This window comes from Sapajus apella, unplaced genomic scaffold, assembly GCF_009761245.1.
Source record: "Sapajus apella isolate SASKATOON/1434 unplaced genomic scaffold, GSC_monkey_1.0 scaffold15, whole genome shotgun sequence".
In the NCBI taxonomy this organism is placed as follows: Eukaryota; Metazoa; Chordata; class Mammalia; order Primates; family Cebidae; genus Sapajus; species Sapajus apella.
Window position 1 is genome coordinate 10,751,005 of NW_022436955.1, and position 27,866 is coordinate 10,778,870.

The 27,866-nt window shown below is 56.3% G+C and overlaps 3 protein-coding genes across 16 annotated transcripts in view; 2 read left to right on the top strand and 1 right to left on the bottom strand.

The window, feature by feature from the left end:
• The first annotated feature begins 2,438 nt into the window (after positions 1 to 2,438).
• E2F4 (E2F transcription factor 4) lies at positions 2,439 to 10,472 on the top strand. 5 transcript variants are annotated; one of them, XM_032284223.1, is made up of 10 exons: positions 2,439 to 2,769; positions 3,197 to 3,306; positions 3,447 to 3,608; positions 3,910 to 3,953; positions 4,833 to 4,894; positions 5,130 to 5,424; positions 6,976 to 7,218; positions 9,144 to 9,191; positions 9,412 to 9,456; positions 9,555 to 10,472. In XM_032284223.1, the coding sequence occupies exons 1-10, from the start codon at positions 2,515 to 2,517 to the stop codon at positions 9,668 to 9,670; spliced, it is 1,380 nt and encodes a 459-aa protein (XP_032140114.1). In that variant the 5' UTR covers positions 2,439 to 2,514; the 3' UTR covers positions 9,671 to 10,472. The 5 variants fall into 5 exon arrangements, with proteins under 5 accessions (XP_032140114.1, XP_032140115.1, XP_032140116.1 ...); XM_032284224.1 differs by having other exon boundaries at positions 2,440 to 2,769; positions 6,982 to 7,218; positions 9,555 to 9,890; XM_032284225.1 differs by having other exon boundaries at positions 2,440 to 2,769; positions 6,988 to 7,218; positions 9,555 to 9,890.
• Positions 9,157 to 15,208, top strand: ELMO3 (engulfment and cell motility 3). 2 transcript variants are annotated; one of them, XM_032284213.1, is made up of 22 exons: positions 9,157 to 9,191; positions 9,412 to 9,456; positions 10,829 to 10,952; positions 11,122 to 11,162; positions 11,253 to 11,325; positions 11,504 to 11,554; positions 11,729 to 11,898; positions 11,986 to 12,085; positions 12,184 to 12,335; positions 12,417 to 12,495; positions 12,590 to 12,640; positions 12,724 to 12,846; positions 12,943 to 13,074; positions 13,177 to 13,278; positions 13,371 to 13,479; positions 13,592 to 13,728; positions 13,822 to 13,985; positions 14,087 to 14,199; positions 14,310 to 14,414; positions 14,518 to 14,600; positions 14,688 to 14,774; positions 14,856 to 15,208. In XM_032284213.1, the coding sequence occupies exons 3-22, from the start codon at positions 10,875 to 10,877 to the stop codon at positions 15,066 to 15,068; spliced, it is 2,163 nt and encodes a 720-aa protein (XP_032140104.1). In that variant the 5' UTR covers positions 9,157 to 9,191; positions 9,412 to 9,456; positions 10,829 to 10,874; the 3' UTR covers positions 15,069 to 15,208. The 2 variants fall into 2 exon arrangements, with proteins under 2 accessions (XP_032140104.1, XP_032140105.1); XM_032284214.1 differs by lacking the exons at positions 9,157 to 9,191; positions 9,412 to 9,456; positions 11,729 to 11,898.
• Positions 15,209 to 17,260: 2,052 nt separating this feature from the next.
• Positions 17,261 to 27,866, bottom strand: part of LRRC29 (leucine rich repeat containing 29) — a 19,232-nt gene continuing 8,626 nt past the window's right edge. For 3 of the 9 annotated variants that reach the window (XM_032284215.1, XM_032284218.1, XM_032284216.1), the window contains exon 3: positions 20,325 to 21,782. In XM_032284215.1, coding sequence (XP_032140106.1) covers positions 20,421 to 21,782 — 1,362 coding nt within the window. In that variant the 3' untranslated portion in view covers positions 20,325 to 20,420. Of the gene's footprint in view, positions 18,569 to 18,667; positions 18,886 to 18,994; positions 19,585 to 20,324; positions 21,858 to 23,437; positions 24,381 to 27,866 lie in introns of those variants that run through there. The other 6 variants (XM_032284222.1, XM_032284221.1, XM_032284220.1 and 3 more) reach the window with 6 other exon arrangements.

A 27,866-nucleotide genomic window follows, 5' to 3' on the forward strand; every position in this document is an offset into this window, starting at 1 on the left:
GAAAGGAAGGAAGCTGAGTCTCTGGCATTTTATTCCCAACAGGAAAAAGCATTTGCATGGAGGGTGGGGAGGGCTGGGCGCCACTTCCCTGAGCGGGGGTGGGGGGGGGGGGGGGGGGGGTGGTGGGCGGGATGTACTTGTGATCAACAAGTCTTGACCAGCCCTCCTAGAACCTCTTAGTGCTCAGAACAGGAGACAGGGATTTGCTAGACTTGGCCTCAACCTGGGGTGGTGGGCAGTGTGCAGATATGAATGTAGATGACGTCAACATCACAGGATGGAAACTGTGTTGACCTGACTCTGAGGAGGGTGTGTACCTCTGTGGAGAAGTGAGAGGTGGCAGGCTGTTGTTAAGAGGGGTGTGGCCAGGGGTGGCAGGAGAGGGTCATGAAAAGTGTGTTTATCTTTTTTGTTTGACAGGGTCTCAATCTGTTACCAAGGCTGGAGTACAGTGTCACCATCATAGCTCACTGCAGCCTCCTGGGCTCAAGCGATCTGCCTGCCTCAGCCTCCCAAAGTGTTGGGATTACAGGTATGAGTCACCACAACTGGGCAGCTATGTTTTATCTTGAGAATTACAGGGACCCAGGAAAGGGACTACAAGGTGGTAATAATTTAGTGGATGTTCAGTCCACCACCCAAATCCACCCTTCAGGATAGAGGCACTCATTCTCCAAATGTGAGTGTAGGCTGCTGAGGTTACACCACTGAGTCTCTCAGTCAATATTGGGCTGCAAAGGCATTGGTACTATCTTGTGAACATGAACCCTTCAGTAGTGCTACCCCAATTTCAGAGGTCCTAGTAGAATAGGCTGAGGCCTATAATATAATTGCATCTGCCCAATTCTGCTTGTTTTACTCCCTTAAAGATGTGGATCCTGGCCAGGTGCGATGGCTCACGCCTGTAATCTCAGCATTGTGGGAGGCTGAGGTGGGAGGATAGCTTGAGCCCACCAGTTCGAGACTAACCTGGGCCATATAGTGAGCCCCTCATCTCTACAAAAACTAAAAATAACGGCCAGGTGCAGGAAGAAGCTCACACCTGTAATCCCAGCACTTTGGGAGTCCAAAGTGGGCGGATCACGAGGTCAGGAGTTCGAAACCAGCCTGACCAACGTGGTGAAACCCGCTCTCTACTAAAAAATACGAAAGTTAGCTGGGTATGGTGACAGGTGCCTGTAATCCCAGCTACTCAAGAGGCTGAGGCAGGAGAATTGCTTGAATCCAGGAGGCGGAGGTAGCAGTGAGCGGATTGTGCCATTGCACTCCAGCCTAGGCAACAGAGTGAGACTCTGACTGAAAAACAAAAACAAAAACAAAAACAAAATAAACGAGCCAGATGTGGTGGTGCATGCCTGTGGTCCCAGCTACGTGGGAGGTTGGGGTTGGGAGAATTGCTTAAGCCCAGGAAGCTGAGACTGCATTGATCCTGCCACTGCACTCCAGCCTGGGCAACAAACAAATTGAGACCCACTTCAAAAAAAAAGGTGTGGATCACCAACAAACTTGCTGCAAAATGAGTCTCATTTCCCAGAGAACCTGACCTGAAAGAAACAACAATGTTAAAAATAACAAAATGGCCAGGGGGCGAGGTGGCTCACGCCTGTAATCCCAGCGCTTTGGCAGGCCGAGGTGGGTGGATCACCTGAGGTCAGGAGTTTGAGTGAGATCTGCCTGACTAACATGGAGAAATCGCGTCTAATTAGCAGGGTGTGGTGGCGTGGGCCTGTAACCCAGCTACTTGGGAGGCTGAGGCAGGAGAATCGCTTCAACTCGGGAGGCAGAGGTTTCGATGAGCCGAGATTGTGCCATTGTGCTCCAGCTTGGGTGACAAGAGCGAAGATCCATTTAAAACAAACAAACAAACAAAACAAGAAAAACCCAACTATATGTATATATGAATAGGCAGGGCGCAGTGGCTCACGCCTGTAATCCCAACACTTTGGGAGTCTGAGGCGGACGGATCACGAGGTCAAGAGATCAAGACCATCCTGGCCAAAATGGTGAAACCCTGCCTCTACTAAAATTACAAAAATTGGCTGGGCGTGGTGGCGCATGCATTTAGTCCCAACTACTCGGGAGGCTGAGGCAGAAGAATCACTTGAACCCGGGAGGCGGAGGTTGCAGTGAGCCGATATTGCCCCATTGCACTCCAGCCTGGTGACAGAGCGAGACTGCGTCTCTAAATAAATAAATAGGAGAACAAAAAAAAGGAACAGGCTTGAGGGAACAGATTGGATTAGTTAGGTAGTGTGGTCTCCTCTCCCGAGATGGGGACTGCAGAGAGTTGGTGATGTTGGGGCAAATTGGCAAGGAAAGTTCCGATGGCGCCCCTTTCTCTACTGCCAGGGCTGCCAACTGACACCCTCCTCATTCCTCCCCAACTTCATCCGCAACTCCAGATATACCCAAGTAGTTTTCGTCTTATTCGGCGGCTGGACATTTGCTAATGGTCCCTGAACTTTTGCGGCTGCGCCTGCAGACAAAAATAGCGACGCGTTCCCTGGAGGGGGCATGCGGCGGAAGCGGAAGAAGCGACTGGCTCCGGCGGCCGGGAGGGCAGGAACGGAAGCGGAAGTGGCGGCGGCGCCGGCTTGGCCTGGCCTCGCTGAGGGGAGGCGGCGGGCGGGCGAGATGGCGGAGGCCGGGCCGCAGGCGCCGCCGCCCCCGGGCACTCCAAGCCGACACGAAAAGAGCCTGGGACTACTCACCACCAAGTTCGTGTCGCTTCTGCAGGAGGCCAAGGACGGCGTGCTTGACCTCAAGCTGGTGCGGCCCGGGCTAAGGGACGACAAGGAGGGGTGGTGGACAAGGCCTGAGCTGGTAGCGGGAACCCCGGGGGCGGCCCGGCCGGGTCCTCCGAGAGCCCACCGCCATCGTGTGCTTTTTCAGAGGAGAGAGGCCGGGGGATATTTCATTCATTCAGCCGAGGCCATTGAGCGACAGCTATGGGCCAGGCTCGGGGCTGCAGGTGTTTGTCCTCGTGGCCCTTCCTGGCTGGCGGGGAGAATAGCTTCAGAACACCAGTTCAGGGCTGTGCGCCAGGTCTCTTCTCACCCTGCGGTCCTGAGCTGCAGTAGCACCTGAGAGGCACTACAGGATTGGAACCCAGGTTACTCCCTTCCCAGACCACGTCTCTGGGTGACTGGGGGTACACCCGAGAGTGGAGCTGATCATTCTCTATTCTGTCTGCCAGGCAGCTGACACCCTAGCTGTACGCCAGAAGCGCCGGATTTATGACATTACCAATGTTTTGGAAGGTATCGGGCTGATCGAGAAAAAGTCCAAGAACAGCATCCAGTGGAAGTGAGTGGGGATAGTGGGAGGGTAGTAGAGTCTCCCACCCAGAAGTGTCAGGGGTGTGGGGTGGAGGATGCGGAAGAAGGCAGGGGCCGTGGGACCCAGAGTTCTCAGCAGTTCCTCTCGGCCCCACTCCCTGGGCTCAGGGGTGTGGGGCCTGGCTGCAATACCCGGGAGATTGCCGACAAGCTGATTGAGCTCAAGGCAGAGATCGAGGAGCTGCAACAGCGGGAGCAAGAACTAGACCAGCACAAGGTGTGGGTGCAGCAGAGCATCCGGAATGTCACAGAGGACGTGCAGAACAGCTGATATCCTCCTGGTGGTCTCTGCTGTGGCGAGTGGGCAAGGGGCCCTCTGGTTCAACTTGCCCTGGGCCCTCTCCCTCTTGGGAGCTTGTCCTGTGGCCCCTGGCCATGTCCCTAGCCTCAGCTCCCTCCTCAGAGCCCCTTCCCTTCCAGTCTTAGCCTGTAATCCCTCCCCGGGTGAACCCCAGTCCCCAGAACTTTCTCTGAGAGCCTATGTGTCAGACCTTGGCTAAAGAGTTGGGTCTTCTCTGTAGTCTGCCGTTTCTCACCATAGGGCATCAGCCATTCTCCTTAACCCTCACACTTTGGCCTACGTCACTCATGAGGACATCTGCAGATGCTTTGCTGGTGAGCAGAGCCTGGGTAGGGACAAGGGGGTGGGCTGGGCTCAGCCAAAGCCCTGAGCACCGGGCTCAGTGTCTCAGGAGAGTTTCGTCTCTCAAGAGGGTTTCTGGTCCTGCTCAGAGAGGACCCAGGCAGGGTAAGTCTTCCGTCTGAGGGGCACTGGGACCCTGTGGAGGTCAGCTATACTGAGAGGGTACAGGAATTCTGGATTGAGTCCCTGGGTTTGTTCTCATCTGCACTGTTACCTGGATTTGGCTTCTTGGGCATGATAGAGGCACAAGGGGGAAGAGGGGGAGAGAGGATATGTGTGTATTTGCTTGTGTGCAGACTCTTACACGCTTGTATGGAGGGTATGGGGGTGCCCACTTCCAATCTGTTATTTAGTTGTATTGTGAATGCAGGATCAGTTCTTTTTTTTTTTTTTTTTTTTTAAAGAGACGAGGTCTTGCTATGTTGCCCAGGCTGGTCTTGAACCCCTGAGCTCAAGCTGTCTAACTGGCTTGACCCCCTAAAGTGCTGGGATTATAGGCCTGAGCCACTGTGCCCCACCGACGTGTTTCTTCTCCATCTTGTATCCCCAAGGCTGGTCATGGGAAAGGGATGTTGGCCTTGGCTAGAACACCTTCACCTAGGGATCAGCCATTGGTGGAGTGAGGTGCCTGTGGCCAGTGATCTTTTACTCCACATACTTGAATTCAGATTTCCTGGTTACTGACCCTCAGAGAAGAGCTTTAGTTCTGCCCAGCCATTGTAGGGGATGGGTGAGACCCACTGACTAGTCCCTCAGAGACCATGATCTCCTGCCTTGCTCCAAAAGGCAGGCACCTCTGTTCCCAGCTCAGATTTAGCCTATGGGCTCTGACCCATTCTCTGTCATTCTAGGGGATACCCTCTTGGCCATCCGGGCCCCATCAGGCACCAGCCTGGAGGTGCCCATCCCAGAGGTGCGTGCTTAGCCTAGGCAGGCGGGGTCAGCTGAGGGCGGGTGCTGGCTGTGGAGTCTGATAAGTCCCGGGTGGGGCAGGTAGGGGGAGGCCTGGAGTTTGGGGTTATCTGGGAGGATGGGCAGCCTGGGTGGGAGAGGATACTGTGGTCTTGACTCAAGAATTGGGCAGGAGTCAGGACCACAAGCCTGCTTCCAATTCTACCCATCTCCCATCCCTTGCCACCCATCTCTAGGGTCTCAATGGGCAGAAGAAGTACCAGATTCACCTGAAGAGTGTTAGTGGCCCCATTGAGGTTCTGCTGGTGAATAAGGAGGCATGGAGCTCACCCCCTGTGGCTGTGCCTGTGCCACCACCTGAAGATCTGCTCCAGAGCCCACCTGCTGTTTCTACGCCTCCACCTCTGTCCAAGCCTGCCCTTGCTCAGTCCCAGGAAGTCTCACGTCCAAATAGTCCTCAGCTCACTCCCACTCCTGTCCCTGGTAGCACAGAAGTCCAGGGGATGGCCAGCCCAGCAGCTGAGATCACAGGTGAGGCACCATGGGAGCTTGTGACGGCAGCCCAAGAGGCAGTAGCTCTGTGTTGTGGAATGCCACACAAAGAGTTGGAAGAGACTCTTCAGGTTAGGGACTGTCCTTTTCCTGACCTTTATCTAGCCTTCCCTTGCTATGGTAACAAATGAGCCTTTTTTTGTTTGTTTGAGATGGAGCCTTGCTGTGTCACCCAGGCTGGAGTGCAATGCCAGGCTGGAGTGCAATGGTCCTGTCTTGGCTCATGCAACCTCCACCTCCTGAGCTCAAGCAGTTCTCCTGCCTTAGCCTCCCAAGTAGCCGGGATTATAGGTGACCACCATCACACCCGGCTAATTCTTGTACTTTTAGTAGAGATGGGGTTTTACCACGTTGGCCAGGCTGGTTTTGAACTCCTGACCTCAAATGATCCACCTACCTTGGCCTCCCAAAGTGCTGGAATTATAGACATGAACCACCAAGCCCACCTGCGTGGGGCTTTTTTTTTTTTTTTAAGATGGAGTCTCGTTCTGTCGCCCAGGCTGGAGTGCAGTGGCATGATCCTGGCTCACTGCAACCTCTGCCTCCTGAGTTCAAGTGATTTTCCTGCCTCAGTCTCCTGAATAGCTGGGATTACAGGTGCATGCCACTATGCCTGGCTAATTGAATGGGCCTTTCTTTTCTTTTTGAGATGGAGTCTTGCTCTGTCACCCAGGCTGGAGTGCAATGGCTCGATCTTGACTTACCACAACCTCCGCCTCCTGGGTTCAAGCGATTCTCCTGCCTCAGCCTCCTGAGTAGCTAGGATTACACACACGTGCCACCATGCCTGGCCAATTTTTTGTATTTTTAGTAGAGATGGGGTTTTACCATGTTGGCCAGGTTGGTCCTGAACTCCTGACCTCATGATCTGCTCACCTCAGCTTCCCAAAGTGCTGGAATTACAGGTGTGAGCCACTGCACCTGGCTGAATGGGACTTTTTTTTTTTTTTTTTTTGAGACGGAGTTTCACTCATGTTACCCAGGCTGGAGTGTAATGGCGCGACCTCGGCCCACCGCAACCTCCGCCTCCTGGGTTCAGGCAATTCTCCTGCCTCAGCCTCCGAGTAGCTGGGATTACAGGCACGCGCCACCATGCCCAGCTGATTTTTTGTGTTTTTAGTAGAGACGGGGTTTCACCATGTTGACCAGGATGGTCTCGATCTCTTGACCTTGTGATTCACCCGCCTCGGCCTCCCAAAGTGCTGGGATTACAGGCTTGAGCCACCGTGAATGGGACTTTTTTAACGGGGAACCTCTGACTGTGGGAAAGGGACATTGCTGGTGGCAGTCCCCCCACCTCCATTGCCCTGGTAGCCCATCTTGAAGTAGGGTCACAGCAGACATGTTGTCGATGAGTCTCTTTCCGTAGGTCTGGTGCCCCTGTCTCCTATAGCGACTGATTTCCAGGTTGCCTCCTCTGGGGCAACTGGCAATGCCTAATTCTCCATGAGTCTGAGAACCAGGCTTGTGGTCCTCCTGGCTGTGGGGCCAGCCAGGTTCAATAACCTCTTCCTGACCTTGTGTGACTGGGTTCAGGGGCTGTTGTTGCAGTGAGTGGCGGCCCTGGAACTGATAGCAAAGACAGTGCTGAGCTCAGTTCACTCCCACTGGGCCTGACAGCACTGGACACCCGGCCACTGCAGTCTTCTGCCTTGCTGGACAGCAGCAGCAGCAGTAGCAGTAACAGCAGCAGCAGTAGCAGTAACAGCAGCAGTTCATCTGGACCCAATCCTTCTACCTCCTTTGAGCCCATCAAGGCAGACCCCACAGGCGGTGAGTACCTGCCTCCCAGGGGCAGAGAGAGTCCAGTCTCAGTCCAGTCCTAGGTCAGAAACACAACTGGGGATGGAACCTAGCTCTGCTGTCAACCTTGCCGGACCAGAACTCTCTGCCAGCACCTCTGGGGCAGTGCTGATGTCCTCTCTAGCACCCTGTCCTGGGCTAGCACAGAACTCCCTGCCCTCTCTTCAGCCCTTCCTGCCACCGCTTGGAGCACCATTCTCGTTTCACTAATTGACACTTCTCTCTATCACTTTCTTTCATCTTCTCTGTCTCTTTTCTCTCTGCACTCCTTGAAAAAGCAATCTTCATTCCACATCTTGATCTCCTAGTCACCTTTCAGGTTGTAGCAGTCACTCTGTAGTCCCAGTGTTATAGCAGTGCCACCTTTTTATTTATTTATTTATTTATTTATTTATTTATTTTTGAGATGGAGTTTCGCTCTTGTTGCCCAGGCTATAGGGCAATGGTGTGACCTCGGCTCACTGCAACCTCCGCCTCCTGGGTTCAAGCAATTCTCCTGCCTCAGCCTCCTGAGTAGCTGGGATTATAGGCATGCGTCACCACACCCAGCTAATTTTGTATTTTTAGTAAAGATGGGATTTCTTGATTTTGGTCAGGCTGGTCTTGAACTCTTGACCTCAGACCCACCTCATAGGTGTGAGCCACCACACCCAGCCAGTGGTGTCACTTGAGAAGCTGCCGAAGGCTTACCAAGTCCAGCAGCCCTCCAGCGTGTTTTGCCTGGTGCTCTCTTGGTCCATGTCAATGTTCTTTTTTCCTTAGGCTTTAATTATGTCAGCTCTTGGCTCTCCTACCTCACTGGCTTCTTGTTGAACTCTTCCTGGCACATCCTTAAACATAGGCGCTTTCGAGGGCTCTGTCCCATTCCACTCCCGGAGAGGGCTGCAGCTCTGGGTGAATGAATCCCCAACCACTGCCTGGCCTAGATCTTTTCCCAGTCTGCACACTTTGGTGTCCAGCTGCCATCCATTGTACGTCCAATGGACACTTTATTCCCGCCTGTCCTTGACTGAACTCAGTTTCCTTCTGAAGCTTGCTTTCCACCTCTGCGCACCCTACCGTTGGCTCTAGTTGTTCAGGCTTGACCCTTGGCTCTCTAATTCCATCTCCTTCTCCCTCCTCCTTCTGCTGCTTGCCCCATGTCAGCTCAGCAAGGTCTGTCCCAGATGTCCCCTCCTATTCTCTGGTATCCTCAGCACTCAGGACAACCCCTAGCCACCTCTGTTCTGGATTCTTCAGGATCTTTCTCTTTACCCTGACAGAATGATCTTTCTGAAATGCAGGCCTGACAGAGAAATGTGGCATTTCTGTGTTTGCAAAAGTACCTTTAATGGCTCCTTGAGGGCCACCAGATAAGATCTGAGCTCCTGAGCCTGGCATGTGAAATCCCTCATGGTCCTCTCTAGTTGCATTTTCTTCTGCTTCCCCTGTGTCCAGGGGACTTCACTACAAATCCCCTGGCCAGAGATTTGTAATGATGTCATCACCCTGTAGCACCACCACCTCTGCTGGCTGACCTGACACAAGGTCTGGTCTCTGAGTCTTGCACAGATCAGGTGCTCAGCAAGGATGGGACAAATGGAGTATCTTCTATCAGATAGGGTGTACATGCTGAGCCCAGAAAGGGAAGGGAGTCTGTTGCTTTTCTGTGTCCTTTCCGATTAGAAAAGCTGTACCAATCACTTGCAGTGGGCCTTTGATACCCTGGACTCAGCACTAAGGAATTCCAGTTTAGCAAGTGAGGCCAACAGTGCCAGGTTGGCCTAGGCAGGGACTACGTCTCCTCAGCTGTGTGGAGCCTCAGGGTGGGTGGCGTAGGATCCGAGGAAGGCAGGGGGATGTAGTGGGACCAAGCTGGACCTCTGTGCCCTGAGTATGGCTTTCTTGTTTTTCAGTTTTGGAACTCCCCAAAGAGCTGTCAGAAATCTTTGATCCCACACGAGGTAGGCTGCTGCATTCCTCCCTGGGGCTAGGGGTAAAGGACACAGCTCGTTGGGTCCTACGGCTGTTTTTTTGCCCTTTTGAGGACCTTGTGGTGGTGCTTATGATAACTGGGGCAAAGGGTGAAGTTCCTGATAGGCGGGTGGGGTTTCCTTTCCTGGGCTTTGGTGGGTGGAGAGGTGGGAACTGGAATGTTAGTAACTGAGCTCTCTCCATTCCCAGAGTGCATGAGCTCAGAGCTGCTGGAGGAGTTGATGTCCTCAGAAGGTGGGTGGCCCTGGAAAGTGGGAGTGGGTATGGGCTGGGGTTGGGCTGCTGCTCGGGGGGGGGCCCTGGCCTAGGCCTGAGCCTAGTGTTCTCTGCAGTGTTTGCCCCCCTGCTCCGTCTTTCTCCACCCCCGGGAGACCACGATTACATCTACAACCTGGATGAGAGTGAAGGTGTCTGTGACCTCTTTGATGTGCCTGTTCTCAACCTCTGATTGACAGGGACATGCCCTGTGTGGCTGGGACCCAGACTGACTTGGGGGTTGCCTGGGGACCTCCCCAACCTGACCCCTACACAGCTTGAGAGCCACAGACACCTGGCTTCTCCAGCCTCCCCTCACTGCACAGTTCTGGCCACAGCTCCCGCTCCTACGCTGGCACTTCTACTGTGCTCGCAGAGCAGGGGAATGGAGCTCAGCCCCCACCACTGTGGAGCCAAAGTGTTTGCTTCTCCTTTTCTGTGGCCTTCCCAAGCCCAGGCTCAGCTGCCACCCAGTGGCAAGTGGCACAGAACTGAAGAGCTGTCATCGCCACCCCCCTCCCCCCCATCCCCGTAGGGCAGCTTGTCCAGCCTATCTTGCTCACGTGCCAGCTCCTTCCCCTAGGAGGGAAGGGTTGGGTGGAGCTGGGCACATGCCAGCACCATCCCTAGCTTCTTTCACTGTCTCCTACCCCTGACCCTCCAGCACCTCCTGGCCCTCTCACGTGCCCCCTTCTGGGCCTTTAGCCCTAGAACCTGCAGGTGGTGGGGGTGGCTACAAAGAAGGAACAGAGGTCTCTGGTGAGGAGTCTGGGTGGTCCAGCCCTGAGGATTGGCTGGACCTCCTGCTGCCCCATAACCTCCTCTTCATTTCTGCTTATTCATTTACCCTCATTTAGAGCCATTTGCGGAGATTTAGAAAGATTTACAGTAACGAATGGATTCCTATATAAAGATTATTTTTATACTTTTTGCAGCAAAAGGAAATTGTAATATTTGTACAGTGTTCAAGTGAATAAAAACCATGCCTAAGGCTAGCTCTGATGTGGTTCTTTTGGGACTCCTTAGGACTGTGGATTGGCGGTGGGACTGGGTGGGTCATCTTGCTGGAACTGGAGGTGGGAAGGCCTCCAGCAGCCTACCCTCCCCGGCCCAGCCTGACGCACCTTGGTATAGGGCGCGGCCACCTCCGCGGGGCGTGGCAGACGGAGCCGTCCTACCTTCCTACCCCACCCCCTCCCACTCCAACCCGGAACTCGCCTCGCTCCTTTGGGAAGGCCGCGTTGCCCGGCCTTGAGCCGCAGCCTGGGCCGTGATTGCGGGACACCGGGGTCAGGTATCGGAAAGGAGGACGAGCTTCTCGTCCCCAGACCAGGTGCGCCCTCGGCCGCAGGTGCACGGTCTACGGAAAGTGCGGGCACCCACACCTCGGCTGGACCATGGCGCCTCCGCGGAACGTGGTGAAGATTGCTGTCCAGATGCGTGACGCCATCCCGCAGCTCATCCAGCTGGACCAGGTCACCCGGCCGGTCCCGCCTCTATCTGCCCCGCCGTCCCACCTCCCCGTCGCCCCCTGGCCCTCAGGGCCGTCCACCCCACCCTTCCTCCCAGGCTCCTCCCCATTCCTCCCTGCCCCCCCCCCATTCCTCCCTGCCCTGGCCGCCGGAGTGACCGCTCCACTTGCAGGCGAAGCCCCTGGCCGCTGTGCTTAAGGAGGTGTGCGACGCGTGAGTACTGCCGGCCCAGGGCCTGCGAAGGGCGGTAGGGCAGGAGGGGTGGCGCCCCCTGCTGGCCTCGCTGAGTCTCGTGCCCCGCAGGTGGAGCCTGACGCACTCTGAGCACTATGCCCTGCAGTTTGCGGATGGGCACAGGAGATACATCACTGAAAATGTGAGTTCCCTCTCCCTCCGCCCTCCGACCCCTCTAACCCACCTGGCCCTGATGTTTCTGGCTCTTCATCCCACTAGTGGAATGTGATCTTTTGCTGACCCCAGCCGCCCTGACACCCCAGTTGATCAGTCCTCGGAGCCCTCCCTGACCTCGCTGCTTTTTCTGCTGTCTTCTCCAGAACCGCGTGGAGATCAAGAATGGCAGCATCCTGTGCCTCAGCACCGCCCCAGTACTGTCCCTCCCCGCCAGTCCTCCCCTTCCCTGCCCCTCTGCCCCAGGTCCACAGGCCCCCATCCCAGCCCCATCTCATACCACCTAGTGGACACCCAGGGCCGCACACTTCCAGGTCCCACCCTTACCTTGCCCAGCCTCTTCACTGCTGCTCCTGCTCCGCCCCTGCCAGGATCTTGAGGCTGAGCAGCTGTTGGGTGGGCTGCAGAGTGAGAGTCGTGAAGGGCGCCGGGAAGCCCTGAGGTGCCTCATCCCGCTGGCCTCGGACATGACCTTTGCCAGGGAGGTCATCAGCCGTAATGGTCTCGAGAGACTAGGCACCATCATTGAGGATGGGGACGAGTGAGCACAGGGATGTGTGGGCTGGGGGAGATGGTGGGGCTTTCTGGTCCTGGTCTGGTCCTGCTTAGCCCCAGATGTCACCCCCAGTCTAGGGGAGGTGTTGGCCCTCAGCCTGAGGGCCTTCTCGGAGCTCATGGAGCACGGCGTGGTGTCCTGGGAGACGCTGACCATCCCCTTTGTGAGGAAGGTGGGTGAGCTTTCATAGGACAGCAGGTGGGAGCAGTGGGGCAGTGGTAGACCCAGCCTTCCATGGGGGTGAGGTGGTGACACCCCTGCCCCTTACAGGTGGTGTGCTATGTGAACATGAACCTCATGGATGCCTCCGTGCCGCCCCTGGCCCTTGGGCTGCTGGAGAGTGTGACCTTGAGCAGCCCAGTCCTGGGCCAGCTGGTCAAGAGCGAGGTGCCCCTGGATAGGCTACTGGTGCACCTACAGGTGTAAGCCTCTGGGACTGGGGTCCAGATGCGGGGAGCAGGGCTGGACCCTAAATGTTCTGCTGAGCCCTCTTCTTGCCATAGGATGAACCAGCAGCTGCAAACCAAGGCCATGGCCCTGCTGACAGCCTTGCTGCAGGGGGCCAGCCCTGTGGAACGCAAGGTGAGTGTTGATCGGTGGCTGGATGGGGGCAGCACCCGGTGGGCACTGCCCACCCTGGGGAGAAATCATCTAAGTCCTCTTTCCATCCCCTCAGCACATGCTTGACTACCTCTGGCAGAAAAACCTTCGCCAGTTCATCTACAAGGTAGGAAGTGGTGGGCCAGGGAGACTACTCCACTCCTCCCCCCCATGAGTCCTCACTCACACCAGAGACTGGCTCTCCTACAGAACATCATCCACAGTGCGGTACCAATGGGTGATGAGATGGCTCATCACCTGTACGTACTGCAGTCCCTCACGCTGGGGCTGCTGGAGGTGCGCATGCGGACACCCCTGGACCCCTACAGCCAGGTACGTCTTTGGTGAGGACAAGGCAGGGGGTGGCTTGGAGCTTGGCCTTGAATCTATAATCATGATCCCCTCCCCAACCACCTGCACTGACCCCAGGAGCAGCGGGAGCAGCTGCAGGTTCTACGCCAGGCTGCCTTTGAGGCAGAGGGGGAGTCTTTGGGCGCTGGGCTGAGTGCTGACCGGCGACGTTCCCTCTGTGCCCGAGAGTTCCGCAAACTAGGCTTCTCTGTGAGTGTCTCCCTACCTAACTCCCCACCCCTGCCTCAGCCCAGGGCTGTTGCTCTAGGGGGCTGTGGCCCTTCTTGAACAGCCTGTGCCCCCTTCACCCAGAACAGCAACCCAGCACAGGACCTGGAACGCGTGCCCCCTGGTCTGCTGGCCCTGGACAACATGTTGTACTTCTCCAGAAATTCACCTAGCGCGTACAGCCGGGTCGGTGACAGGGCAGAGAGTGGCAGCATCCCCCAGGCAGGGTCCCCATGGGCTTAGCCATGACTCCTCGCCCCATTCTCTGCCCCTGCCAGTTTGTGTTGGAGAACAGCAGCCGCGAGGACAAGCACGAGTGCCCCTTTGCCCGGGGCAGCATCCAGCTGACGGTGCTGCTGTGTGAACTGCTGCACGTTGGGGAGCCCTGTGAGTGGCCTGGACAGGGCACAGTGTGGCCAGGGGCAGGGGACGGAAGGGCAGAGAGGGCCAGGGGCTGCATGCACTTTCTCCCTGAGCCCCTCCTGCCCCCCCGCTCCAGGCTCCGAGACAGCCCAAGACTTCTCACCCATGTTCTTTGGCCAAGACCAGAGCTTCCATGAGCTCTTCTGTGTGGGCATCCAGCTGCTGAATAAGACCTGGAAGGAAATGCGGGCTACACAGGAGGACTTCGACAAGGTAGGTGGGGTGGGAGCTGGGAGTCCTGGGCCAGGGCAAGGGGTTGATCTGGGTACAGAGCTCAGGCCCTGAGCTGAGCTCGGGTGGCCCCAGGTCATGCAGGTGGTGCGGGAGCAGCTGGCCCGAACGCTGGCCTTGAAGCCCACCTCCCTGGAGCTCTTCCGAACCAAGGTGAATGCACTCACTTATGGGGAGGTGCTGCGGCTGCGGCAGTCTGAACGGCTGCACCAGGAGGGCACGCTGGCTCCCCCTATACTGTGAGTTCGGGGTGATGGATCCCCACTCCTAGCCCCACCTTCCCTGGTGCCCCCTGGGCTACGCCCCAGGTCGGATGTGCTCAGTGACACCCCTCTACCAGGGAGCTGCGGGAGAAGCTGAAGCCAGAGCTCATGGGCCTGATCCGCCAGCAGCGCTTGCTCCGCCTCTGTGAGGGGACACTGTTCCGCAAGATCAGCAGCCGGCGGCGCCAGGGTCTCTGAGTGGGCAAGCGCTGGGATCGGGTGGTAGGCAGTGGGCAGAGGGTGGCTGGCTTTGGGTCAGGACCTCTCAGTGCTCCGGCCCTCTTCCCTTTCTCCACATAGACAAGCTGTGGTTCTGCTGCCTATCCCACAATCACAAGGTGCTGCAGTATGGAGACATGGAGGAGGGCACCAGCCCGCCTGCCCTGGAGAGTCTGCCTGAGCAACGTAAGGCGGGCACGGGTGGGAGCCCAACACCTGCTCTCCCCAGACCACCCTGAGCCCTGGGGCTGCCTGGGCCACAGTGCTCAGCCCAGCCTTCTTCCTACAGTCCCTGTGGCCGACATGAGGGCGCTCCTGACAGGCAAGGACTGCCCCCATGTCCGGGAGAAGGGCTCTGGGAAGCAGAATAAGGTGGGTGCAGCAGGCCAGGGGGCTCCTTCCTGCCCGCCCCTGCCTGCCCTGTCCTCTGCTGAGTGTCCCTCTCCCTTGCTTCCCCAGGACCTCTATGAGTTGGCCTTCTCGGTCAGCTATGACCACGGGGAGGAGGAGGCATACCTCAACTTCATTGCCCCCTCCAAGCGGGAGGTGAGTGTCCATCAGGCTGAGGTTGGCAGGTGGGCAGGGGAAGCAGATGGGCAGGCCCTCACAGCTCTGTGTTGTCCCCAGTTCTACCTGTGGACGGATGGGCTGAACGCCCTGCTGGGCAGTCCCATGGGCAGTGAGCAGACACGGCTGGACCTGGAGCAGTTGCTGAGCATGGAGACCAAGCTGCGTCTGTTGGAGCTGGAGAATGTGCCCATCCCCGAGCGGCCGCCCCCTGTGCCCCCACCCCCCACCAACTTCAACTTCTGCTATGACTGCAGCATCGCTGAACCTTGACAGTGTGGCTGGCCACGAGCCACAGCTGCAGCCACTGCGGCAGCCATGAAGGGTGGAGGGTAGAGGAGTGATGCACCCTGACCAGCAGGTTTGCTGCAGAAATAAAGTCTGCTTGGCTCTTGGGCTATGTTGAGCCAGCTCTGAACCTTGTGGGCTGAGCCTGTGACAGTGACAGTCTTCCCCTTCTACCTTCAAACTTAGCTGGTGGATAAGATGGGGCATCAGGCCCAGGCCACAAACTTCGACAGTTACAGTTGAGGTGCTGATGTTCTGAAGGGGGTGGGGACAGGCTGGGACCACTGCCCTCCTCCAAGATGAATCCTCAGCTTCCCTCCATGCTGGGCCTGTGGGAAGGGCTGGCCTGTGGTCTGAGGGCACCTGCCAAGGGAGAGCTGGGCTGCCGGCCTGCTGAGGGAGAAGTGGCAGGGCAGGAGGCACTGCCCCAATAGACGCCTTCCTGCACAGCGTTAACAGTGGCCTAGTCTGGGAGCCATCTCCAGAAGGCTCCTGACAGTCTGACCCCAGTCCTCAAGCTTGCATGGCTCTGCCTGGTGTCCTTTGTGAGACTTGGAGGTCTCTGGTGAGAGGCATGAAGGGAGAGAGGTGAAGCCAGGCCTACTTTCTGCAGAAGGGCAGGGTCAAGATTCCCAAGGGCATCCCCAGGCCAGTGGGAGGATGTGGGCTGATTCTGACAAGAGCTATTTCTGTGCAGGAAGCCCTGCTTCTGATTAAAACCTAACTCAGGGCTGGGCTTGGTGGCTCACGCCTGTAATTCCAGCACTGTGGGAGGCCAAGGCAGGCAGATCACCTGAGGTCAGGAGTTGGAGACCAGCCTGGCCAACACGGTGAAACCCCGTCACTACTAAAAACACAAAAATTAGCCAGGTATGGTGGCTCACACCTGTAATCCCAGCTAGTTGGGAGGCTGACGCATGAGAAATGCCTGAACCCAGAGGCTGAGGTTGCATTGAGCTGAGATCATACCACTGCATTCCAGCCTGGGCAATAGAACAAGACTCCATCTAAAAAAAAAAAAAAAAAAAAGACCTATCTCAGAGCCATGGGTGGGGTGGGGGCCATAGACAGGCCAGAGTCCCTGGGGGCAGAAGCAGGTTTGGTCACAGAGGCAGAGGCTGTGGTCACAGACCCCATGCCCTTGAGGAAAGAAGAGCTCATCAGTCCGTGGAGCTCACAGGGCAGGCTGAAGCCACTGCCCCTCAGACTTCTCCCTGCCACTCACCTCTTCTCTTCCTAATGCCTCTAATATCATTTTTTGTTTTTGTTTTTTGAGATGGAGTTTCGCTCTTGTTGCCCAGGCTGGAGTGCAATGGCACAATCTCGGCTCACTGCAACCTCCGCCTCCCAGGTTCAAACCATTCTCCTGCCTCAACCTCCCAAGTACCTGGGATTACAGGCGTGTGCCACCATGCCCAGCTAATTTTTTGTATTTAGTAGAGATGGGATTTCTCCATGTTGGTCAGGCTGGTCTCTAACTCCTGAGCTCAGGTGATCCACCTGCCTCAGCCTCCCAAAGTGCTAGGATTACGGCTCCAATACTGCTTTTAACCATCAACCTGGCTGACTGTGAGAACTGATGAGATGGCATTTCCTTTGGAGAATGTGCCAGAGGGCACTTGCTCCCCCTTCCTCATCTAAGCTTCAGCTCCTTGGGCATCCAGGGCCCACCATACCCATGCCTAAGGACTTCCCACCACACTTGGAGTGGTCGGCCTTGAGTTCTAGGTAGAAATGGGAGGCAGGGATCCCCGATGCTGTCAGCCTCCCTGCAACTGTCAATTCTTCCTTCCTAATGTCTCCAGTCCCTTGTGCATGCCACCATCATAGTAACAGCCTCCTGACTTCCGGCCTCCCATCTTGCCCCTCCAACCCTCTTAACACCAGCTATCCCAACTGCTTTCTCCAAAATAAGTCTTATCATACATACACAAACATCCCATATATTCCATATGTCCCTATCCGTGTCCATGGGTTAATGGCTACAGTTTCCATGACTAAGCCTGAGTTGAGCCAGATGAGTCGTAGACATGCTGCGGTTTAGCCCTTCCACCTGAGCACCTGTGGCTTGCAGGGTTCTTGGTGCTTGGTCCAAGCTGGCATCCTCCCTGCTTAGACCACCCCCTCAGTGCCAGCTCTGGCCTGCTCGGGTGTACCCTCACAGTGCCTTCTGTCTGGATCACCCTCTTCCTCCCTTCTCTCCAGTTTCACTGCCTGATTCCTTTCTGGACCCTCCAAGCCCAATTTGTTGCTCCCTGGGCTCTGGTCCCAGGTGCTTGTCCCTCTTCACACATGCTCTGCACGCTGGACTGTCCCTGCTAGCTGGCTTCTCTGCCTCCCCAGCTGGCTCTGTGCTAGGAGAGCTTTGGCTCCTCTGAATCCCCACATAACGCACAGTCCCTGCAGGCGCTAGGGGATTCCTGGCTCGCTGCTAGAACCAGTGACCAGGGATATGGATGAGGTGTGGGGACACCAAGCCCTTGGGGAAAGAGGAGCCCATTGGTCCCCAAAGCTGCCATGGAGAAGTCACCAGCACTATTGAGGAGCCTGAATTAGGTGACCTCTAGTGACCCTCTCACCCAGAGATGCTGGCCTCTTTCATTCTCTTCCTCTTATTTCCCCCTCAGGACAGCCTCACTGACTCAAGCATTATTCATCAGTTGTTCCTGGAGTCTGGCTGGGACAAGCACACAGTGTGTGCCTTTATTGCAGGGCACACCCAGGCCTGCGGGGTCTCCTACCACGTGGAGAAGCTGCTAGGACCTGGCTGTGTCAGGCCAGGGTGGGAGCCCCTGTGGGACTGTGGGCCAAGCCTGAGGAAGGAGCGTGCCTGGGATGCTCTTGCCTGCTCCAGGGCCACTTCAGCTGAAGTGGGGAGGAGAGGGGCCCTTTAGTCTGAGAACCTAAGACAAGGTACTATCTGGAATGTTTAATCTTAGGGTTTACAACACAGACCTGGGCTCAGCTGCTGAAGCTCAGTGCACACTGGGGTGGGGCGGGGAAGAGTCCCACAGGAATAGGTGGAGCCAGGCCTTAGGTCTGAGAAGAGGGCAGGCAAGAGACATAGGGTCTGCTCCTCCTAGGACCAGACCCCACCCGCTGAGGGCCCGGCCTCCCAACCAGGGCCTGGCCAGAGAGCGGGAGCCTGTGGCAGCAACGTGTGGCTGGAAAGAGGCTGCTGCCAGGCTGTGCGGCAGAAAGTTCCCTGTGCTGCCCTGGATTGGCCCCACCCCCAGTCCTCAACGGAGGCAACCCGGGTCAAGGCCGGGGTTGGGGACAGGGGGAGTCAAGGAGGCTGAGCTGCAGGGCTAGTTACTCAGAGTGTTAGGGTCAGGTCAGCCCCTCCCACAAAGCGGGACTGGACGCAGGACACCTGGGGCATCTGGGCCTGGAAGCGCCTGACAGCGGCCATGTTGATGCCAGGACACATGGCCACATCCAACACCCGGAGCCGCCTGCACGCCTGTCCAATGGCATCCAGTGTCCTGTGGGGAGGCCACCAGATGAGTGCCTGGCCTGCCGTGGGACCCAGCCCAGCCCCTGCACCATGGCTCCATCTGCCCAGTGTCATTGGACACACTCACTGCTCTGTGAGCTGACTGCAGCTGGACAGGTTGAGGTGCTGCAGCCTTGGCCAGGAGCTGGCTGCCTGGGCCCAGCCCTCGTCACTGAGGCGGCTGCAGTGACTCAGTACCAGGCGCTCCAGGCTGGGACAGCCCCTGGCCACAGCCACCAAGCCCTTGTCTGTGAGTGCTGGCAACAGGCTCAGGGACAACTGCTTCAGTTGGGGGAACTGGAGCACCTGCGAGGATGCGGGGGATGGGTAAATCCCACTGGAGCCCAGAGCCTTGGCCCTTCCAGATCCTCCCACCCCAGCCAGGGCATGACCAGAGGCAGCAGAAGCCAATGAAAAAGGAACTCCCAGGTCAACTTTTTTCCAAGCAAAAAGTGGTTTGTCCCAGGCCCCTGACTTTAGCTCTAAGATCCTCAGCCTACTCACAGCCCCAGCCCCACACCTTGGCTAAACTGGCATCAGTCAGCTTGCTGCAGGCTGTGAAGTCCAACTCCTGCAGGGCCCGCAGCATGAGCAGGGAGGGGCCCTGTGGCTCGGGATTGGGGTCCTTGGTGCCTGAGGCCTGATGCTCCAGCTCTGCATGTGGCTGTGGGAAGAAGCCCCTGCTTCTCAGGTTCTACCTGAGTTTGCCCTTAAATGCTCCTACAGAGAGACTTGGGAGGGGCAGGAGGGCAGCTGAGCCCAGGGGCCACCCCACCCTCCAAGACCTCAAGGGTCCCGCACCTGGGTCCCGTGCAACGGCTCCCCCAGTCCCAGAAGCCCCCAGTCACAGAGCTCCTTGCACCAAGCCAGGCGCAGGACTGAGAGGTGGGTGAGGTGCGTGAAGATGGCCTGCAGGGTCTGGTTGGTGAGGGCCACACAGGAGGACAAGTCTAGCACCCTGAGGCTTGGGCCCAGCGCTGGGATCATGGAGAGCACTGAGGCATCCTAGGAGGGAGGGAGGGAGGAGACAGGATGGAGCGGCAGCTAGTGCCTATGACACCTGGCCTTGCACTGGTAGCTAGGAAGGGTCTGTCCAAGGCTCCCAACCCACAGGCAGGAGGGAGCTACCAGAGGGTCCCAGGAAGGAAGCAACATGGCCCCCATGCTGGTGGTGAAAGGTGGGCATAGAAAGGGTAGTAGACAGGGAGTAGCCATGGGGGTTGCCACAGGGAAAAGACCTGGACTATGGCTGGGGCAGGAAGCATACAGGTGGCAAGGTCTAGGGTGACCACCCTGCCTATGCTCCCAGCCCCTGCCAAAGGAGTGGATGAGGCCGCCTCAGACCACAGCTCACTAGACCAGCCAGTTGACTCTGCTGAGCCAATCAAGGTGGAACTGCCAGCTGCCAGGGCAGTTAGGGAAGGGGAGCAGGAGCTGGAGGCTAGTTTGTAGAGGGATACACAGAGGGGCGCTTCGAAGACACAAGAACGTGAGGCCTGGAGGCAGCAGCTGAGACATGCTTGGTGGCAACGGGAGGGAGTGGAGCCGGGAAGAGAGGTGCTTGGAGACGAACAAGATGGAGGGACGGTTTTATGTTGAGAATGTCCTGGTCAAATGGACAGGTTGAAGAAATAATCCACTAAAGAGGGATGGACTGACACTACCAAGATAGGGACGCCACCCAGAGGGACAGCGCTGAGCCCTGCTGAAGGGCCTGGAAATGACCCTGCTGCTCCGGTCATTTCCTTGGCCAGGAAATGACCCTGCTGCTCCTGTCGCATCACCCTGCAGGGCCCACTCCAGCGCCTTCCTCAGTGCTCCTTCCCTGCCTTCCTTGCCCATCACCCCCTTTCTTCAGCCCTCCTAGCTCCAGAACACTCGTCCTCAGCACTCCTCCCCAGACACAGCCGTCGCCACGCACTTGGCACGTGAGCTGTTGGCTGCCTCATGTGGGCTGGGCCACCCTGGCTGCTTAGACCTCCTAGGCCCAGAATGGGGGCTTTGGGGAGGTGTCCTGGCAGCAGCAGCTGTCTAAGCTCCTGTCCTCCTCCACATTGGGTCCCAAGTTCATTTCCAACTGCCAATTGTGGGCATGAACACTGGGGAGTCCTCCCTGGTGCCACAGGCTGCCCACTACCCCCACCACCCCAGTTCCCCCTCCCGCCATCCCCAGCCCTGGAAAGGAAGGAAGGGCATGATGGTGTGCTCACCTTCAGCGAAGAGCAGTGGGCCAGGCTCAGGGAGGCCAGCTGTGGTGGAGCCCCATGCACGGAGCCCAGGGCCCGGGCCAGTTCCCACCCTCTCACCAGGCAGCATTCGGCCATGTCGAGGCTCTGCAGCTCCCGCAGGCCACCCAGGGCTGTACATCCTACATCTGTCAGCCGCTGCAGCTTCCCCAGGCTCAGGTGCCGCAGGTGCCGCAGGCCCCGGCTCACAGCCAAGAGTGCCCCATCAGTCAGTTCTGAGCAGCCGCTGAGGTCCAGGGAGGTAAGGCCTGGTTGCTGGAGGCACAGGGTGGCCACAGCCTCCGTGGAGAGGTTCCGGCAGCTTTGCAGGCTCAGCTCCTGCAGTTGCAGCCCAGCTACCTGGCCCAGGGCCCGAAGGGCCTCAGGTGGCAAGCCAGTGCCACTCAAGTCCAGGGCATGCAGCCTGCCAGCCCGCTCCTGCACAAATCGCAGCAGGTTGCGGAAGGAGAACTGAGAGGGAGAGGAGTCCTGGGGGCTGATGCATCCTCGGGCTGGGTCTGGCTCAAAGGTGAGGTGGCAGTAGGCCAAGGAGAGGCGCTCCAGACTGGGGGCACAGCTGCTGAGCCGGTTGAAGCTGAGGTCAGCTAGGTCCCGCAGGCCAGCCAGGTTGAGCTCATGGAGGCCACTCAAGGTCTGCCGGATGCTGTGTGCCGTCTCGGGCTGAGCCAGCAGTGTGCCCGAGATGAAGAGGCTATTGCAGCCACTGAGGTCAAGGATACGCAGGGTCGGGCAGCCCAGGATCAGGTCTACAAAGGCGGCCTCTGTGGGGCTGCCCCCACCCAGGGACAAGCTCTGCAGGTGCGGGCCCAGATGGTAGGCAACAGATTGTAGCACCTGGTGTGAAGCTGGAGAGCCATCCAGGTTGGTCAGGCTGATGCAGCAGATGCTCTTGAAGCCCAGGCTCTTGATGGTCGAGAGGGAGGCAGAGGACACGGGGATGTTGTATCGCACGTCTCTCTACAGAGCAGCAGCAGGCCTGGGGTAGCCCTCTGGCTTCAGAGGGTGCTGGGCATTGGGTTTGGTGACAAGTCACTGGCCAGAGGTTGGGGGCAGTTCAGGGAAGGGCCCTTCCACAATGCGGACCCACCATGGTGTGTGGTATCATGTGTGGTCAAGTGGGGTGCGGGTAGGAAGTGGGAGCTGGGGTTCAAAGGAGATGGCCATCAGAGGACGATGGGAAGGTTAGTGATGAACAGGATGGGATGCCAAGGGAGGGGCAGGGACAGAGTGGGGAGTTGGCATGTTGAGCACAGGAGGGCTGAGATAGGACCTCAGAAGGTCTTCCTAGAGGAAGCCCAGTGAAGTCCCCAGGGCGTGGGAGGGCAAAGCATGCTGGACCCCAACCTTTAGGACTTTCAGAAGGAGGCCCTGAGATCCATGGACTCAGCCTCCTACTCCAGGGATTTGGCATAAGCTAAGCAGCCAGCCTCTCCCACTTTCCAGAGAGCATAGCCTTCCGAACAGTGGAAGGCGGGAGAAGTGAGGTAGGTGTCACTCACCACCCTCTATGGCCCAGGTGCCAGAGGTCTGGGGCAGGCAGTTAGGCCTAAGTCCCCTGGTGGTCTCTGAGAGTCTGTCACATGAATGTTTGCAAAAATGTGTTCTGTGTGTAAGAAAAAAATGTGTGTGTGTACAAATGTGTACGTGCGTGTGTGTGTGTGTGCATGTGCATGTTTGTGTGTGCATGAACATGTGGTGCTGCCTGATATTGGGCCCTGGATGATCTAGAGTTCAAGATGTGTGATCCCTGCGGCACATATCCAGAGGGGACATATATGTCAAGGTAAGGATGCTGAAGCCTTCCATTTCTGTGGGTGGGAGCTAACAGGACACACCTCACCCTTCCCAAGGAAGTTGAGCTGGCTTTGAGTAGAGGAACAGGGGCATGAGAATGGAGAGTGCACAGCTGGAGTCAGGTGGGACCCAAGAGAAAAACTCAAGGCTACATGGTGGGAATAAGTTGGCTTGTGCAGGCATTTAGAAGCTCGGAGCTAAGGAGATATCTTTAAAGAACTTTTCCTGATATTGCAGTGGAGTGAGCCAAAGGGAAATCGGTATGTGTGGAACAGATCTTTGGGGAGAGGGAGAAGAGGGCTGGCTTCTAAAATCCTTGCCCCATCTCCCTACCTCTTGTCCAGGTTGCAGGCATGTGGTACTCAAAGAAGCCTCCTGTTTGAATCAACATGCAAGAAAGGAAGCTCCCCTAAACCTGTCTTGTCAGTAACTGCAAAAACAAGCTGCCATTCCTGTTAGTACCCACAGACCATCATAAAAAGGGAATCTAAGCCAGGCATAGTGGTGCATGCCTGTAATCCCAGCACTTTGGGAGACTGAGGCAGGTGGATCACTTGAGGGCAGGAGTTTGAGACCAGTCTGGCCAACATGGTGAAATCCCATCTCTACTAAAAATACAGAAATTAGCTGGGTGTGGTGATGCATGCTTGTTATTCCAGCTACTTGGGAGGCTGAAGCAGGAGGATCACTTGAATGTGGGAGGAGGAGGTTGCAGTGAGCCGAGATTGCACTGCTACACTCCTGCCTGGGCAACAGAGCAAGACTTCATCTCAAAAACAAAAACAAAAATGGAATGCAAAAGGTAGAAGTTGACTCACAGGATGTGTTCCTGCAAGATACTTATCAACAGGATTCTCCCAGGAGGCACAGGACTCATTCCCAGGTGTGGAGAAACCAGTCTGGCAGAGATAAGCGGCACCCATGGCTGTCATGACGGGAAGGAGCAGTGTAAGAGAAAGAAACCAGCTCCTGGCCTCTTTCACAGGAACCAGGGGTTAGCCATGTTCCCCTTCCAGCCCCTACTTCTGGAACACGGTCATTCCAGATGAGAGGGGCACTCACCACAGGTCCAATCGTGGGCAGTGGGTCGGGGGTCTCAGGTGAAAGGGGGACTGGGAAGATCTCAGTGTGTGAAGATGAAGAGGGTGATGAAAGACCAGAGAGGAATGGAGGCCATGCCTTCAGCCATTCCCAAGCCCTGTAAGCTAGACAACTCCATTGGATGGAGATGAGAGGAAGCTGTGGCTGGGGCAGGTGGGGCACAGCTGGTTGTGAGGCAGCACCTGCTCCCCCCACTCATATCACTGAGGAACCCCTGAAAGTCTGCAGGCCCCAGCTCTGGTGACACAGCATCTTCAGGGGCTCAGCCTGACTTCTTTCCTTCCCTTCATTCTGGAGCCTGGCTGGCCAGGAGGGGTCTCTTCTCTCCCACTGCCTCCTTATGAACCAGGTCAACAAAAGACCAAGGGAAGATTCTGGCAGTGTCCCCAGGGCTCAAGTCCAGGACTGGCTCTTGGCAGCAAAGCCACCTGATAAAGAAGCAGGCCTGGTTTAAAGGACTTCCAGCTCTGGGAGTACAGAAGAGGCTTGAGACCATGTTCAGGTGGGAGGGGGGCAGCCTCTAAGCCACCTCCCAGGTGGTCTACCCTGCTCCTGAGGTCCCCAGGGCTTAAAACTGCAGGAGTTGGCCGGGCACAGTGGCTCACACCTATAATCCCAGCACTTTGGGAGGCTGAGGCAGGCAGATCATGAGGTCAGGAGTTTGAGACCATCCTGACCAATATGGTGAAACCCCATCTCTACTAAAAATACAAAAAAATCACCTGGGCATGGTGGCAGGCACCTGTAATCCCAGCTACTCTGGAGGCTAAGGCAGGAGAATCTTTTGAACCTAAGAGGAGGAGGTTGCAGTAAGCCAAGATCGCGCCATGGTACTGCACTGCAGCCTGGGCAACAGAGTGAGACTCCATCTCAAAAGGAAAAAAAAAAGAGTATTCACAAAATCATTTGGGAAATGCCCTGAACCTGCTACAAGTGATGCATGTACCTTGACTGTGAGAGGCCAGGGTTTTGTTTTACCTAGTGAGTACCTAGTGTTGTACCTGAAGTGAGACTGCAAGCCTGTGTACACACTTGGAAAGCCACGTGACAGAGAAAATGGCCCTCCGCCCTGCCTGGTACAGGACTCCAAAGCTACCATGCCTGTTCTCCAGGAGGCCATTGGGAAAATGTATGTCCTGGCACCTGGGGCATTGGTCTCTAGAGAGGAGTTAGACTGGTGGGTCATTCAGAGGCTGCTCCAGGACTTCATAAGTCCCTCAGGCATGGAGGAGGGAAAGAGCTGTCTTCAGCTATTGCTTCACAGGGACCAACCAGCAGCAGGCAACCAGGGCTCCCCACAAGAACAGGCATAGCCGGTGCATGTGGGGGCTCTACCTTTGCCAGCATCCTTATTTGAGAAAGTTGGGATTAAGGGAACAGGAGGGACTGGTGAGAGAGAATAAGTCACCAAGACCAGCATCCTAGCCCAGTTTGGTGAGACACCGGCTCCAGCTTGGCCTTGGTAAGCCAGTGTCTTCCACAGCATCTAACTGGCACCTAACTGGCACTGCCTTGGTATCCACCTGCCCGTGCCTGAGCCCTGGGAGATGGTTCTTGACCGCAGGGTCCCGCAGATGCTCTCTGGCACATGGTGGTGATGCCAGGTACCTGTGCTCCCAGGCCTCCCAGTGCTCCCAGCTCAGGCAGGGCTGAGTTCTGCAGAGGCACCAAATGGGTCTTTGTCAACATTCCTTTCTTCTTTTTGTTATTTTTGGCTATCCCAAGGCTCTTTTATCTGTCTCTGTCAATATCCTATCTGGAGCACACGGTTAGCTAGAGCAGCTCCAGCTCTAAAACACTGACTCTGGCTTCCTTCTCCTTCCGCCAGTCCTCACCCCTACTCCAATCCTATCTGTACCCCAGGGCTTGGCTGCCCCCTCAGCCTCCTCTGACTGCCCCATCTTTGCTGAGCTCCATGAGGCTTTGCCCTGTAACAACCTCTCCTCAGGATCCTTGGTGCCCTGGCCTTAGTCATGCTGCTGTGCCCATTCTCCTGGCCCAGCCAGAGCTGGTGAGACCAACTGCGTCCTCTGAGTCTGTACCAGGGATACAGAACTCCACCTAGGAAGTCATGGCCTCCCTGTTCCCTTCCCACCCCCCACAAGATTTCTCTGCATGCCCCCTACCTCCCCAGCTCCTGGCCTAACAGATATACCCCTCCCTTATCCAGGATTCTCAGAGATGACCATCAAGTGGGAAGTCCCTCCCTTTCCTCCGTTCATGTTCACTAGCCTAGCTGCCTCCAGGCAGGGCCCATCCATCTGAACCTTCCTCCTTCTCCTGCTCTTTTGCTTCCAGGAGACCCCTTCTCCTGGCCTCCTTCTCCTCCGAGAACCCTGCTGTTTATGCCTTGCCACTGCTCCTCCTTCAGAGGCCACAAATCTCCCAGAGTGTTAAAGTGCAAGTAAAAGCCTCCCTATATCCTGTACTCCCTCCTCTTGCCTCTCTTCTCTCTCTCCTCCCTCTACAGCCATGCTTCTTGGAAGCACACAGGCATAGGCATGCCTGCTGTCCAGCCACTCTGTACCCCTCACCCCTCCACGCTGGCCCCCACAGGATCACACATTCCTGGCAATGGCTCCCCTCCAGCAAGGTCACCAACATGTGGGGGCTTTGCCTCAGACCTCCCACAAAGGTTCTCTCTGCCATGCCACCTGCTCTGCCTGGCCAGCAGCCACTCCCCTTGATGCCATTTCCCACTGGGGTTCTACAACTCTGACCTCCTGGCTTTCCTCCTACCTTATAGCCTGCTCCCCATCAGGCTCTTGTGGGGTCAAGAAAGAGAGATCCAGTCCATAGATGAGGAGGTTCCCCATGGTTTGTTCCACCCAACAATACACACACACACACGCACGCACACACACACACACACACACACACACACACACAAAATCTTTGCACCCCCAAGTGTACCCTGGCCAACTGCATTTTGCCCCATGGGGCCATCATTCCAACTACTGTCTTTCTGATCCACATCACTGTCCTGAACACTCAGACCCTGAGAGTCAAGTGCTTGATTGACCTCTCTCCAGAAAGCACGATGCGACACTCCAAATCTGAATTCATCATCTCATCCTACAACTCTGCTCCTTCTAGACTCCTTCCCACCCTCTACGAAGCCACCCAAGTGGGAAATCTGGGAGTGATCCTAGAATCATCCCTCACTACCCACATCCACAACGACCCAAGTTCCCACATGCCTGTTCCCTTTCCTCCCAACCCTGGCTCTGAGGCTGCCACTTCTGATCATTGTCCTGCAACCACACACCTCTGCTCAGCTGCTTTTTCTGTTCTATGGGTTCCCACCCCTTACCTGCTCCTATTGGTCTATTTGGCAAATGTTTATTCCTCTCTCCAGTCTCAGGCCAAACATCTCCTTCCCCATGGGGTCTTTTCTGATTTTTTCTCTGCATCCCTCATGCACCTCACAGACTTGGAATGCAGTACTCTAGCCTCTTTTTGCTTATCTGTGCTCACCACACACTCCCAAGCTCTGTGTCTTTCTCCCTTCTGCCTCCCCAGCGCCCAGCACAGTGCCTGGCACAACAGAAACATTTGAGTAAGGCTGCCCACAGCCTCTCCATGTGTCTCTAGTAATTTTCTGTCTTCCTTCTGTCCTGTGACTGTTTCTTTTCTTTTCTTTTTTTGAGACAGAATTTTGCTCTTGTTGCTTAGGCTGGAGGGCAATAGCATGATCTCAGCTTACTGCAATCTCTATTTCCCAGGTTCAAGCGATTCTCCTGTCTCAGCTTCCAGAGTAGCTGGAACTACAGGCGCCTGCCACCATACCCAGCTAATTTTTGTATTTTAGTAGAGATGGGGTTTCACTATGTTACCCAGGCTGGTCTTGAACTCCTGACCTCGTGATCCACCTGCCTTGGTCTCCCAAAGTGCTGAGATTAGAGGCATGAGCCACTGCACCCAGCCCCTGTGACTGTTTCAACCCTCTCTGCTGAAGACCTAGCCTCCGTCTCTTTTCACTCTCCTGGCCTCCAAATCCACCGAACAAAGGCGCTGTTGAGGAAGGAGATGCCTCTGGGGAATTTCTCTGCAAATAGCTCCAGGTTTCCACACTCACCTCTCTGCTTCCTCAGGAAGAGGTGACATCCTTTTTTTTTTTTTTTTTTTTTTTTTTTTTTTTTTTTT

What these genes read in the sequence shown, in the direction of transcription:
- E2F4 (XM_032284223.1), top strand. Translation starts at nt 2,515, where the DNA reads ATGCGGCGGAAGCGGAAGAAGCGACTGGCTCCGGCGGCCGGGAGGGCA. An exon ending in AATCTTTGATCCCACACGAG is followed by an intron (nt 9,192 to 9,411) that starts GTAGGCTGCTGC and finishes CTCCATTCCCAG; the next exon opens with AGTGCATGAGCTCAGAGCTG. An exon ending in GGAGTTGATGTCCTCAGAAG is followed by an intron (nt 9,457 to 9,554) that starts GTGGGTGGCCCT and finishes TGTTCTCTGCAG; the next exon opens with TGTTTGCCCCCCTGCTCCGT.
- ELMO3 (XM_032284213.1), top strand. Translation starts at nt 10,875, where the DNA reads ATGGCGCCTCCGCGGAACGTGGTGAAGATTGCTGTCCAGATGCGTGAC. An exon ending in CTACTGGTGCACCTACAGGT is followed by an intron (nt 12,336 to 12,416) that starts GTAAGCCTCTGG and finishes TTCTTGCCATAG; the next exon opens with GATGAACCAGCAGCTGCAAA. An exon ending in GCTCTGGGAAGCAGAATAAG is followed by an intron (nt 14,601 to 14,687) that starts GTGGGTGCAGCA and finishes TTGCTTCCCCAG; the next exon opens with GACCTCTATGAGTTGGCCTT.